The sequence below is a fragment of the Setaria viridis genome, chromosome 9 (assembly GCF_005286985.2).
Source record: "Setaria viridis chromosome 9, Setaria_viridis_v4.0, whole genome shotgun sequence".
In the NCBI taxonomy this organism is placed as follows: Eukaryota; Viridiplantae; Streptophyta; class Magnoliopsida; order Poales; family Poaceae; genus Setaria; species Setaria viridis.
In genome coordinates, this window is record NC_048271.2 from 45,569,330 (window position 1) to 45,584,071 (window position 14,742).

Below are 14,742 nucleotides of genomic sequence, written 5' to 3' on the forward strand. Positions count from 1 at the left end.
ACTAATTAGGAGTATTAAACGTAGATTATTTACAAAACTCAGATGGAGGCTAAACGGCGAGACGAATCTATTAAGCCTAATTAGGTCATGATTTGACAATGTGTTGCTACAGTAAACATTATCAAATCATGACCTAATTAGGCTTAATAGATTCATGTTGTCGTTTAGCCTCCATTTATGTAATGAGTTTTGCAAATAATCTATATTTAATACTCCTAATTAGTATCTAAACATTCGATGTGGCAAGAGTAACAAATGGGGCCTTGGCATCATGGACTCCACCATAGACTCTGTGGGTCAACTAACCCGCAGATCCGACGGCCGAGATGCCGTGGTTACCCTGCAAAGCCCTAATTAGATCCCCCCTCCTCCCCAGGCATAACCCACCATTCCGCGAGAGACCTCTTTCGCATTCCGAGGCGGCGCGGGGGCTGACGGGCGGCGGGGCGGGTGGTGGTGGTGGTGTGGGTGCTAGAGCAGCGGCGGGCGAGGCGAGCGCGAGCCCGAGCCGGAGCAAGCCACCATGTGCGGCATCCTCGCCGTCCTCGGCGTCGCCGACGTCTCCCTCGCCAAGCGCTCCCGCATCATCGAGCTCTCGCGCAGGTGAGGCGCGCCGCCCCCGCCCCGTCTCGCCATCTCCCTATCCATCGGCTCCCTCTGTGTCTGTACGCGCAGCGAGCGGGGGCGGCGGGTGCTTGCGCCCGCGTGAGGGAGAGGGTGGCGGAAATTTGGTGGCGGATTTGGGCGGGTTGAGAGAACGTATTTTACTTTCGGCGAAATGGGAACGTTCTGGATTATCTGGCCATTTGTAGCTGTCCACTTGTCGATTTGATTTAGATTAACAGTTTGTCATGAATCTGCGCAAGCTGAAATGAATCAACGATACCAGGCAATACAGTCAAACCTGAAAAATAGTATAATGCTAGTCTCCGAGGATTTAGGAATGGGCTGTGGCCCCTGACAGGCTCTGATCTTTGTGAAGTGCCCCGATCGAGTGATGCGGTATCTATGTTGTGTGCTTGTGTGAACAATTTGGAAGATCAGATTCTGGGTGTGAAGACTTCTAGGTTTTGGTTGGTAGTGCTTGTGGCATGGATGTTTTGGTTTGTGACAAGAATTAAAATTTTAAATGAAATTGCTGGGTTACCCTAAAATTATTTCTCATTGCCAACGGGTGATGCAACACATTTGGCATGGCAGAAGAGAAAGAAAAGAGAACAAGATTGCCTAGAAGTTCCACGGTGGCTTATGATCAGAGAAAAATTGAAAAGTTTAAATCAATTTATAGAAGCAATCAGAGTGAGTAGAATTTATGACTTATGAGCAAGTTCTTCATCTTTAAGGAACACACAATTGTTGAATCAAAGAGTTACAATTTCTTGAATTAACATAATCTTCTACTAGAAATAACCTGTTGAACACAAATTAGTGTCTTCTTTCAGAATTCAGAACCAAGAGCCAGATGTTTCTTTGCTGTAGTGTATAATTTCTCTGTAGCTTTTTTTTGGGCACTTTGTTCTTTGGAAGACATAGTGCATGGTGCATCTTATAAATAGCTTATGCACTCTCTCAAATGAAATTTATAATTTTTGTAGGTTACGGCACCGAGGACCTGATTGGAGCGGTTTACACTGCCATCAGGATTGCTATCTTGCACACCAGCGGTTGGCTATTGTGGATCCCACATCTGGTGACCAGCCGTTGTACAATGAGGACAAATCGGTTGTTGTAACGGTCTGTATCTGGGTTGGAAATACAATTTCACAGTATCCACTCATTTCTTTGTGCTAACTGCAGTGTTCATTTCGACAAATGACTTTTTCATTGTTCTGCTTTTGGTAGCTGTCAGCTGTTTCCAAAAGTTTGTTATGGGGTTTGCAAATGTCATCATTGGGCTGAGCGTGCCTTAATGTATCATTATATTAATTATTAACCCACCAGAAGTCTTGATTGAACTAAATAAACTAGAGGAAATATGTTTCTGTTTGTGTATAGTTACATCAGAACAACAACTTATTGTCTGGTTTGTGTTTCCAGGTGAATGGAGAGATCTATAACCATGAAGAGTTGAAAGCTAAGTTGACAACTCATAAATTCCAAACTGGCAGTGATTGTGAAGTTATTGCCCATCTTGTAAGTTGCATATCTATTTCTTACGCCCTTTCTTCGTCTTCATCTAAACATCATCCTCTATAATAAGCCTGCTTAATCTTCGCATTGAGACCTTTTAATGTTGCTTTTAAACAGTACGAAGAATATGGGGAAGAATTCGTGGATATGTTAGATGGCATGTTCGCATTTGTTCTTCTTGATACACGTGATAAAAGCTTCATCGCAGCTCGTGATGCTATTGGCATCTGCCCATTATACATGGGATGGGGTCTTGATGGTATGTATAAAGAATAATTATATTTCTGTCCCGTGCAGAAAATCAGGTGTGTTATTCATGTTTATCCATCTCAAATTTTATTTTCAGAAATTTGTCAATGGTGAATTTTGTTGTTATATTACTGTTGGCAGTAGTCAATCAGTGCTTGAAGGTCATGGTCCAAAAATCCTGGTTGCAGCCAGCCAGTTACTGCCACGAACTTTAGAAACCGCACAGAAGATTTTATTCAAATTTGAATTTTGAATGCTGATCTCCTAGTAAATAAATAGTAGAAAAAACACTTTCTATCAATTTCCGTAATAAGTTGGAAAGAGCCAACAGGTTGGCAAACGTTCTAGATCTTACCATCTGGAATACAGTGCCTCCAACTGATAGGAATTATCTAACTTGGTGTTCCGGATACGATGCTATTTTTTAATGTCTGGGTGTGCACAAGAATATGCAAAAATTGGCCTTTATATGAATTTTGTTTCTGGAAATTGTAAGTGGTACTTGCAAGCCCATAGGTAACAATGAATTGTCTGCATTTGTTCCTGGTGGTTAGATCCTGCTTGCATGCAAGGAAGATGCCAGATTGGTTATTGGCACACTGTATTCTTGGAGGTAGGAATGTGGGGGTATGACCAATATTGGTATGTGCATGTCAATGAAATATCAATAGTTTTATGGACGGTTACTGAGACAAAACCACATAGTTGAAGGGGGTGTTTGGCTCCAGGGGGCTAAAGTTTAGCCCTGTCACATCGGATGTTTAGATACTAATTAGGAGTATTAAACATAGTCTAATTACAAAACTAATTACATGGATGGAGTCTAATTCGTGAGACGAATCTATTAAGCCTAATTAGTCCATGATTTGACAATGTGGTGCTACAGTAACCATTTGCTAATGATGGATTAATTAGGCTTAATAGATTCGTCTCGCGAATTAGCCTAGGGGTTCTGCAATTAGTTTTATAATTGGTGCATGTTTAGTCTTTCTAATTAGCATCTGAACATCCAATGTGACAGGGCTAAATTTTAGCCCCTGGTATCCAAACACCCCCGAAGAGCGGCTCTTGTGGGCCTTTTGGTTTTCATTACCAGTCTGGAAGTGGGATTATCACTGCTAAAGTCTTTTCTGTTGCCCAATAACAAAAACAGAAAAAGTACTATGTAGCTATGTTATTTAGGGGAACTATGTTCTTGTATTTGAAGAAGTGTTCTTTATACCCTCTTTTCTTCTTTAATATAATGATAGCAGATCTCCTACGTGTTCGAGAAAAAAACTGTTACTATTTTCTTCTTTTCTTCAATCTCGGGAAATATGCGGTGTTGTGTTGTCACCCAACTCAATTCATCCAATTTTTCTTTTTTTTTTGAATCTCGATAACTGCCACATGGCATTAATTCATACTGTTGTATGTTTTCAGGGTCAGTTTGGTTTTCTTCGGAGATGAAGGCATTGAGTGATGATTGTGAACGCTTCATAACCTTCCCACCTGGGCACCTGTACTCCAGCAAAACAGGTTGACTTTTTGTAGCTGACACTCCCATCCCAGCCATAATACCAGAATAAAGCTACTATTTCCTCTGATCACAATTTTAAAAAAATGTCCATTTGGGCATGGATATGATCTCCAATTAACAGTTTTGACTAGCAGTATATATTATGAAAGTTCTTTTCATGGTGAATTTAAGAGTGATCAATCTTATGTTGTCGATCTATATGTTCTTTTAGATATTTATGGTCAAAGTTTAAAAAGTTTGACCAACAATAATCCTAAATGGACTTTATATTTGTGATCAGAGGTGGTACTTACATCTAAAAAAAGGTAGTACTTATGTTGGAAGTTTCCTTTTGTTTTGCATTCTAACCTGAGTTCTTATATCCTCTCTAGGTGGTCTAAGGAGATGGTTCAACCCACCATGGTTTTCAGAAAGCATTCCCTCAACCCCTTACAATCCTCTTCTCCTCCGAGAGATGTTTGAGAAGGCATTTCCTTTCCTGTTACCATGTTCTACTTTGATACCTATTGATACATAAAGTATAGTTGATTTGTAGTCTATGCAGTCGTCTTGTTTCATTTCACATCCTTTGATGCATATAGTAATAATTTATTGATATGTTTATGAGTGCTGTATTTGTTTTAGTGCTAATCTATTTTAAGTTTTGATCTATCTTTCATGCTTATCTGTTGTATTAATGCCTCTGGTTGGGCAATGCTCAATTGCTTATCTGTATATCAGTTGATCTTGTATGTGCAATGGTTAATCCAGTATAATATGTCATGATGTACTCAATGATGGTTCAATGTGTTGCTTTCTTCATTAAGAATTTAGATAAGTGACATGTTCGAAGTTATTGCTAGTTGGTTCTAAATTGTTTTGCTTACTAATCATTTACCATACCATCTTACATTATTTACAAATTTTGCAGTCTGTTATTAAGAGGCTGATGACTGATGTGCCATTTGGTGTACTCTTGTCTGGTGGACTCGACTCTTCTTTGGTTGCATCTGTTGCTTCACGGCACTTAGAAGAAACAAAATTTGCCAAACAGTGGGGAAGCAAACTGCATACGTTTTGTATCGGCTTGAAGGTAAGTTTCTTGTTTACCCTAAGTGCTGAGCATCATTTTTTGCCATCTTCTCAGTTTTATTTCGTTTTCTTGTTGCTTACTATTTTGACAAGAGTAAGGAATATCTACTGATAATGATATAAACAGAGGAACAATGTAATGGAATTCTTCTGCTTTCGTTCTTTCCAGGGTTCTCCTGATCTTAAAGCTGCTAGGGAAGTTGCTGACTACCTCGGCACTGTACACCATGAATTCCACTTTACTGTGCAGGTTCTCAATTTGTTTTTTCTTTGTACATCAGAAAAAACCTTTCTTTGAATTTTTTATGTACTGTTGTCAACAAAATATCAGGAGGGCATTGATGCCTTGGAAGAAGTCATCTACCATATTGAGACATATGATGTTACGACAATCAGAGCAAGTACCCCAATGTTTTTAATGTCACGCAAAATCAAATCTTTGGGGGTGAAGATGGTTCTTTCTGGAGAAGGCTCAGATGAAATTTTTGGTGGATACCTTTATTTTCATAAGGCACCAAACAAGAAGGAATTCCATGAGGAAACATGTCGGAAGGTAATGGAAGTTTTCACTGGAAATATGTTACTGTCCAAAGTTTTAAGCCAATAAGAAGTACTCTTGAAGCATTTAAAGCAGGGTAGTACAAACATATTGCCTCTTTCAGTACAGTTGCTTAGTTATTCAATCGTGAATGCTGCAATTAGATGTACTTACAAGAGAATCTTTCCCCTGATTCTTTAGATAAAAGCTCTACATTTATATGACTGCTTGAGAGCGAACAAAGCAACTTCCGCTTGGGGTGTTGAGGCACGTGTTCCATTCCTTGACAAGAGTTTCATCAATATAGCAATGGACATTGATCCTGAATGGAAGATGGTATGTTGATATGTATTGCAACAATATTAGGAATCTAATTTCGCTGCAATACATTTCTTTGGTTCTAATCAGCACGATTGCTTTGTTTTGAATATTGCCTTGAAAATTTTAGATAAGACGTGATCTTGGTCGGATTGAGAAGTGGGTTATCCGTAATGCATTCGATGATGAGAAGAGGCCCTATCTACCTAAGGTTGTTTGAAGTTTCTCTTGTTATTTTCATGGTGTTACTTTCTAAATCCTAGGTGTGGCAACTTACGTCAGTTTTACTTTCTGTGAATAGCATATTCTATACAGGCAAAAGGAACAGTTCAGTGATGGTGTTGGGTATAGTTGGATTGATGGTTTGAAGGACCATGCAAGTGAACATGTATGTCGTATTTCCTATGTTGAACGACTCAAGAAGTTTGTCCCTTTTGGACTTGCAGTTGATGTTTATTCTTTGTGTTTCAGGTCTCAGATTCCATGATGATGAATGCTAGCTTTGTTTACCCAGAGAACACACCCACAACAAAAGAAGGGTACTACTATAGAATGATATTTGAGAAATACTTCCCCAAGGTCTGTAAGCTGCATTGCTCTTGCAAAGCTATTTCGGTCTGAAATAATCTTCAACCTGAAACACTGCGTCTGCCCATCTACATAACCCTTTGATTATTACAGCCTGCAGCAAGGTCGACTGTTCCTGGAGGTCCAAGTGTGGCATGCAGCACTGCCAAGGCTGTTGAATGGGACGCGGCCTGGTCCAAGAACCTTGATCCATCTGGCCGTGCAGCTCTGGGTGTTCATGATGCTGCGTACGAAGATACTCCAGGGGCAGCTCCTGCAGCCGTTACAGATAACAGCCTCCGTCCAGCTATTGGTGAAAGCCTCGTGAAACCCGTCACTCCAGCCAGTGCTGTCTAAGCAATGGTGAAAGTTTCTGTTGTCGCAGAAGAATGTTGGTTCACTGGTCATTTCATCTTCATATCATGCGGCAAAGTTCATTTAGTCAAGCAACGGAGATATGCTTTGTGCTCCATACTTGGCAGCATCGTGTTGGGTTTTTACTGTGCACACTGTTTGTTTGTTTGTTTATGGACTTGTCAAAGCGTTGTAAATATTTGTCATCCCCGTGACCAATTTTCTTTGGTTGTTTCACTTAATCTTGTTGCAGCTTGCAATCGTTAATCTAGTTTCCTACTCCCTCCGTTCCAAATTATGGTCGTTTTGATTTTTCTAGATTCATAGATATTATTATGTATCTAGACATATACTATATTTAGTCTAAAAGAGTCAAAATAACCTACAATTTCGATTAGAACGGAAGGAGTAATTTGCACCCCACACATGGGGTTGTTTGTGAATTGTGCAGATTTATCTTGTATTTTGGTTGCAATTTCGATTAGAACGGAAGGAGTAATTTGCACCCCACACATGGGGTTGTTTGTGAATTGTGCATATTTATCTTGTATTTTGTGCAACCAAGGTTTTCATTTCCTTAATCTGGAACTATGATGGTCTGATCACGTACCGGTTATTCCAGTAGTGTTTATATTTAATAAAAGATCAACACCCAGACATACATCTGAGTTCTTACAGGGCAATGCTATTTCAATGACGGCTGATATGTTGATCTGAACACCGATCGCATCTTCTTCTTGGGCTATGTGTATATTCACTTTTATTTTTTGATATGTTGACACATGAATTGTCCTTTTATTTTTTTTTGCCAGGGTATAACACATTTCGCATTTGCACACAAAGCTGAAGTATATTTATTGTTATTAAAAAAGCGCACAACAGTGTGATTTATGGAATATTCTCTTTTTTGGAACTTGAGATTCTTGTGGTATCTCGAGTGCTTCGGTGACGTAAATTCTGTAGCGCACTGTAGCCGTTGATTAGAAGACGCACGGTCGAGATCTAACAGCCGTAACCCATGGGGCATAGCAAGCCTGTCAGTTTCCTTCCCCTTTCCCCAAAGAAAAAGCTACTTTACGACGGGTCGCGTTTCCTTCCCCTTTCCTCAAGGAAAAAGCTACTTTACGACGGGTCGCGCTCCAGCGCGACTGCCTCGGCCTAGCGGGCCTCCTCCTAGGCCCATTAAGACCACCCCCAAATCAGCGGTTCCGACCGTTTTTGTCCCAAAGGAACCTCCCAAAAAATCATGCAACTGATTGCTTTGCTTCAGAGGAGCGGAGCGGAGAGAAGGGGCCATCGCCGCGATTGGATCCCATGTCGGCGGTGCCTGCGAGCATCGAAGGAGTGGAGAGAAGGGGCTACCACCGCGACTGGATCCCATGCCGGTGGCGCCCGCGAGCATCGGAGGAGCGGAGAGAAGGGGTCACCGTCGCGACTGGATCCCACTCTGGTGGCGCCCGCAAGCACGGGTGGAGGGGAGGGGACTTGTCAGGGTCGCCTTCGGCGGGGGGAGGGGGGCACCTTCTGTTTGACGCTTGCGGGCGTGCGACGTAGACCAGATGCCCAAGGCGACCGGGAGCATGGGAGGGCAGGCTGACGCCGCGACGGTTGCAGCGGGACGCAAGGGCACCGATGCTAGGCGCACGGCCTCCTCCGGCGACAATCCCAGGTGAGAATTCCCCCTCCCCAGCCTCCCTAGCGACACACACCCTAGCATGGTCACTCATCCCCCATCGGATTTTAGGTTTCATTTTGGGGGGAAGTCCCCTATCTAGGAAGGAAGGATAGGCAACTTATTCTTATGGTTTAGCAACTGACGAGCAACTGACGAGTCAGTAACTTCTACAAAAAATGCCACTAGTTTTGCTTTTAGCTAGTAATTTTCGCATGCTCACTCATCCTCCCGTCGTTTCTTAGGTTTGATGTTGGGGGGAGGGGTAAGGGGATAGACTTTGTGCGAGGAACGGTCATCAGGAGAGAGTTCAGATATGTTGCATTTTTTAGGGAGATAATGCACCCTGAATGCCGAGCCGGAGCCAGAGGCCGAGGTGGAGGTGGCAGCTGCTGGTGAAGTCGAGGCTGCACATGTAGCCCATGAGCCAGAAGCTGACGTGGAGGCTGCTGGGGCGCTGCAAGTGTTGACAATTGTCCCGCCGTCCGCGGTGGGGCCGTCGACTAGTCACGCGACGACTTCCTCCTTGCCTTTAGAGGCTGGTCCATCAAATAGCTGGGCACTAGTCTCCCTCGGTGCGCTAAATGCTAGAGAGCATGTGGAGTATGATGATACTTTGCTTCCTCCCATGGTAAACCTGGAGAAGATCCAGCTTATAGCTGACCCGCTGGCCATCGTGGAGTTTGAGGCCACGCTCATGGATATGTATCACCAAGTAGGCGAGTATACACAAGTAAGTTTTACTTCTGTTCTTGATCTTCATCTTGGAATTAGTACTCGGTGCTTATACGAGTACTTTGCTTTGTGTTGTAGACATTGATCCAGCGCTCCCGCGAGAAGTCGAAGTATCTTGAAGAGTATGGAGACACCATCCAACGGGTTGAGGCATTGGCATAGAAATTCAGTGATCCGATGAACATTTAGAGGCTAGTCCATTCAGTGAACGTTCGTTGCCGGGTCTAAACTAGCTGAGGAGAGGCAGTACTCCTCAAGTTTTCAGTGCATCAAATCTGTGGCTATTGCCTCCAAAATTCAATGTACCAAACTCGTGGCGGTGCCTCCAAAACTCAGTGTACCAAACTCGTGGCCATAGCCTCCGTAATTCGGTGTACCAAGCCCATGGTTGTCGGTCAACATGCCCTAGGAACAGTTGGCAAAGTATAGCTACCATCGAGAGTGTGGCGGAACCGCCCAACTTAAACTAGTTTAACTGCGCCTAATCGCTGTTAGAACAGCAATTATCTGAAACGCACTTAAAACAGTATAAGTCCGGTAGTCCGTCGAGTGTCCCTAGGACTCCTCGAACGATCCACGTCACGTCTCATAGCCATACACCAGGATCGCTTCCACGATGGGAAAGCATCAACAAATATTACATTTTTACATACATACATAAGGTACGAGTTATTACAGAACATAGTTTGAAATAAACTTAACAGTGCAGGTCAGAGAGATTCTAGGGGTTAAAACATAAACCGGTCCAGGTGGAAGATGAGCATTTAAGTTTCCTTCTGAGGGTATTGCCAGACTCGTAACAATACCCTAGCTTTTCGGGGCTTCCTCCTCGGCGGATTCTTACGGTGCCTCTGAAAACAGCCACAAGGGATAACCCTGAGTACGGGGTACTCAGCAAGGCTTACCCGACTAACCAATATAATAGTTTTTCTGGAACTATATGATAATTGTTTAGTGTACTAGCTGACACATTTTTGCCGAAAGAGCTTACTAAAAGTGAGACCTTAGCTTTATCTTTTATCCCAATTAAGTTATTACCTAACCATTCTAAATAATGACAAAAAGAATATTTTGCAAGCAACAAGGTATTAAGTCATACACCAAATCATTAGTGGAAAGACATTGCATTTATGAAATTATGACACGATGCTTAACAGTGATCAAGTGCATTCGTAACCGAGAATTGCGGCGATCCGGATCAATTTACATCCTGCAGGAGAGCACCCTAATCACCAGCTATATACGACTATCCAGGTCGTACGTAACGACCTTTCGATGAGCAAACCCAAGGATTGGTGGGAATAAGACTACCCGGACCCAGGGACGCACCCCCACATGGGACCCCACGTCTGGCCTGATCTCCATGTGAGTTTCAGGCTACGCCCTTGCCAATCTCCAGCACGTCAAGCACGGGTACGAAATATTCTCGATCAGAGAGTCTGCTAACCTACCGGGCTTTACTGGTCCCATAACCAGTAAGTAATCAGGTGTCATTCACTTGATCAAAGGTTAAGACAACGATCGGGCCTTAACCAGATTAAACTAGCAGACAGATCTCACATCTCTAGCTTCTGCCTGCCTTTCAACTTCCAAGCTACCTTTCCATACTTAGCATGTATGACTAAATATTTCACCTTAAGGTTCGGTAACGAAGTTACTTGAGCAACTAACACTTCTAAACCTGGGTTACTTACTAACTGTTTGAACAAGTAGCAAAGATGTCCTTAAAACAAGGTATGATAATGCACAAGAATAGGTTTCAATCAACTCCTAGACTTAGTGCATTCATATAGTAATTAACCAATAATTGGACACATGAAATAATACTTCCAAAGTAGATAGGTATAAATGCACCGGGGCTTGCCTTGTTCTATAAAAATGTTAGCACTGTCTGACGGATTGGCTTCGCAGGGGATCAATTCAATGATCTCTTCAAACTTCGGAGATCCTTCTGATAATTCCACGAAATCCTGTTTCGGTGCTTCGGTGTCTACGATAGAGCATATGCATGGGTTAGTGATGCAACTTTTTGAATACAAGACTATACAACTTTCCTTCATGATAAAGGTGCAAGCCAACAAGGGACTACACAATTTATCATGACAAAGTTGCAAGCCAACACACAAAAACCCAAAAAGATTAACCCGCCATTTTTGTTTTCTTTACTAACCCTACCTTAGGCCTTTTCTTCTATTTTTAGAAAATATTATAAGTATTTTCTAGTCTTGAAACCTGATTTCCTATGAGTTAACAATAATTTGTGATTATGAAAACATTAGTCCATATTTTATGCACTTAATAAAGGTTAAGTATTTATTTAAATACCTTTAAAGAAAAGGTATTAAGAAAATACCTAAATTTTATTATTTTTCCTAGGGTATAAAAATTTTAATGCATAAAGGAAAATAAAACAATCCTAACAAAATTGGTTTCACTAATTTTGGACACCCCTAGAAATTTCTGTGATTTAAATGGTGATATACAGATTTAATCTATTATTCTACAAAAGAAAATCTAAATTTTCCAAAAACCCCCGGCCTAACTTTTCTTACGCACCCCCTTCCTACCCCCTCTCTCTTGCGCTGCGCCCGTGGCTCGGACCCACCTTCTTTCCCTATTCCTCCTACCCGCCGGCCCTTTTCTCCTCTGCCGGGCTCACTGGGCCGATTCCCTTTCTCCTCCTCTTTCCTTAATCTGGTGCCGACCCAATGGCCCACTGCTCTTTCCCTCTCCTTCCTCTAGCGCCCGACCTGCTAACCCGTCTGTCGGCCTGCTGGACTCCCGGCCCAACACACCCTCACGGCGCCCCGGCCAGCCTCTCTTCTCCTCCCTTTATCCTTCTGACGGGTGGGCCCCTGGCGCCAGCACCGTCTTCCTCCTCGCGCCAAAACTGAGCGCGACAGGGGGCGGCGCGGCTCACCGGCCGGTGCCCCACCGGCGACGGGGCTAGGCTGGAAAGCATCCCCATACTAAAGCGCACCCGTGCGCGGCGGCAGCTCCCCGGGAGGTGGTCGGAGCTCCCCTCTCCACGGCGGCGGGCGGCGGAGCTAACTGCTGGCCGTGACCAAGCATGACGACGGCGTAACTCACCCCTCCGACTACCCCTACAACTTCCTAGTACCCCCGACACTTACCTATGGCTTACCGCAAAGAAGGACAACGACGGCAAAGTGATGCTCACCGTGAGCAGGGGGTCTTGCGGTGGCGGACGAAAACAGCGGCGGTCACGGGCGCACCGGCGTAGAAGCTGGACAACAAGTCGATAGGGCTGTTGGTAGGGTGTAAGTGGAGGTGTGGACGGAAGGAATCGACAGGGAAGGCGTCGTGGTGGTGGAATTTGATCGGCGGCGGTGGCTGAGCAGATAACTTACAGGCGGCGGTAAAAAGGCGGCACGGTAAACAGCGCCGGCGGGAGCGGTAGTTATACGAAGTTTCACCGTGCGCATGGACGACACCATGGCCTAGTCATAGACTTGCGTGGTGAAGAGGTGGCCCTAAGCGTCGAGCTGGACAGCGAGCAAGGGCGCCGGCAGCGACACGTCTTGCCCTCTCTAATTTCCTTTCCCCCTTTTCTTTCTTTCACTAGAATGTTTAGACTTTCCCTGTGGCCGACTTTCAATCCGACGGTCCACAAACCTCTTAAGCAAAGTTGGAGATAATCTCAAGCTCTTCAAATTTTATTTTGGCTCTTGCTCGAGATAATCATCCAAACATGGTCAATTTTGAATTTCTTTCTCAGTTCAACTGAAATGCCCTGAAACTTGAATTCAGTTCGACAGTCACCATATATGGCCATTTACCCTTCTGTTAATTCACTTCCAGTGGCCCAAACTCATTCTTTTTAGTCCAACTACTATCCATTCGTGTTCTACAACTATCAAAGATTCCATTTTGCTCATAAACACTTATGCCTTTTGCACTACATCCTTCTGAATTTTGCTCCAAACTCAGCTACTTATTACTGTTTCAGCAGCTAAGTCAACCGTGGCAAAGTGTTGACTTTGAGCCTCAATTTGAATTTGGTCCCTTTACTGTTCTTGACCAACAACACCCTAATATGCTTTTCCAAAGTTCATATTTCATTGCTGTGTAGTCGCTTTGGTCCACTTATTTGAAAAATGTGGCAGAAATTAATTTCAAAAATGGATACTTATACTGTTTTTCCGAAATTCTATTTTCGGACAATGAACAGTACACTGTTGTTTTGATTTTTCCATTGTCTTTCTTGAGATGTTTAGGGCTAGGTTTAGTCTCCAATCTTGATCCCCAAAGTTCTAAACACTCTCAAGCTTCCATTCCATATTTTTGCCCAAATTTTCTGAATTTAGAATTCAAAATTCAAATTTCAGTCGAATTTAACTTGAATTTGACTTTTAGTCAATTTCTTCGCTTTTTCTCCATAGTTCACCTTTAACTTTTCTTAATCACCTTTGATGATTGAAACACCAGGTATTACAGAGAGGTGTACACAAAAATGTACTCGGCCATGCGAAAAACAAACCGGAAAAATTATATAAAATAATTAAAAAAGTGACTTAGCTTGATTCGTGGACGATTGTTGATGAAGCCGTGGTGGTCGTTGATGAAGCCGCGACAATTGTGTATGAAGCCGATTAATCGGAGTCGATTCTGACTAGTTGTCAATGGTGTGAAGTCTGCCCTGACTAATTTTCTAGTCAAGACGAGTAGTCAAAATAATCATCCTCGACTAGTTTTCTAGTCGAGACGAGTAGTCCAGGTAGTCGTTGGTGGGTTGCCAAGCACCCTCGCAAAGTTGAAGTAGTCATTGACAAGGTAGCATGCGCACTCCTCTTGATGCGAAGCCTTCGGGTAGTCTTCTTGTGTGCGTGTAGTTTATTTGCACATAATTTCTTTCCAATGTATGCAAGGAGGGAAGCTCTGCCTTTTGGTGGATCTGTGCACCATCAGTTAATGCTTTTTCCCACCAGCGTCAGGATCAACGGTCCTATAATATTTTCCCCAGTACTGCAGTTTTTGTAGATGAACAACGTACGCCTCGACTTTGACTCGGATTCCGAGTACTTCCAGAGGATGTGGGATGCGGCACAATAATCACTTGCATAAGTCTTGAACCAATTAGAACTCAAGGCACGATAAATACTTCTTCAACTCGGCTTGGGATTTGAAGCACACGAACACAGCGAGTTGTCGAATCGATTGGTCGGCGGAGTGCAGCAACCACGCCATGTGCAATAGATTGATTTTGATGATGAGGTCCTTCAAGCTCGCCCGTTGATCTCGACGATCACCCCTACCTGGCACTCCAGCTGTCGGAGTTTAGACCCGGCAACCTACCGAGGGGGTACCCGAGGTAGTGTTTTATGTGTGGGGCTCGCCGAAGACCAGGAACTCGAAGGTGAACTTGAACACATGATTTAGACAGATTCGGACCGCTTATGTAGCGTAATACCCTACGTCATGTGTGTTGGTTGGATTGTATTGATTGATTATTATTTGGAGAGGGTCCCTGCCTCGCCTTATATTACTTGGGGCAGAGTTACAGGTCGGTTGTTGCACAAGAGTACTAGTCGGATTCGACTAGAGAGTCCTACTCTAATTGCTATGAGT

The 14,742-nt window shown here is 43.3% G+C and overlaps 1 protein-coding gene across 1 annotated transcript; it reads left to right on the plus strand.

The window, feature by feature from the left end:
• The first annotated feature begins 384 nt into the window (after positions 1-384).
• LOC117838889 (asparagine synthetase [glutamine-hydrolyzing] 2) lies at positions 385-7,025 on the plus strand. The gene is made up of 14 exons (XM_034719080.2): positions 385-603; positions 1,596-1,734; positions 2,038-2,133; positions 2,248-2,389; positions 3,802-3,897; positions 4,270-4,364; positions 4,809-4,970; positions 5,139-5,219; positions 5,301-5,522; positions 5,709-5,843; positions 5,956-6,036; positions 6,127-6,213; positions 6,297-6,404; positions 6,507-7,025. Exons 1-14 carry the CDS (start codon positions 524-526, stop codon positions 6,747-6,749), a joined length of 1,767 nt encoding a protein of 588 aa, XP_034574971.1. The 5' UTR covers positions 385-523; the 3' UTR covers positions 6,750-7,025.
• Positions 7,026-14,742: the final 7,717 nt, after the last annotated feature.

Bases quoted from the DNA above. Each gene is read 5' to 3' on its own strand.
- LOC117838889 (XM_034719080.2), top strand. From the start codon at position 524: ATGTGCGGCATCCTCGCCGTCCTCGGCGTCGCCGACGTCTCCCTCGCC. The intron at 2,390-3,801 runs GTATGTATAAAG...GTATGTTTTCAG, and splicing joins CATGGGATGGGGTCTTGATG to GGTCAGTTTGGTTTTCTTCG. The intron at 6,405-6,506 runs GTCTGTAAGCTG...TGATTATTACAG, and splicing joins TTGAGAAATACTTCCCCAAG to CCTGCAGCAAGGTCGACTGT.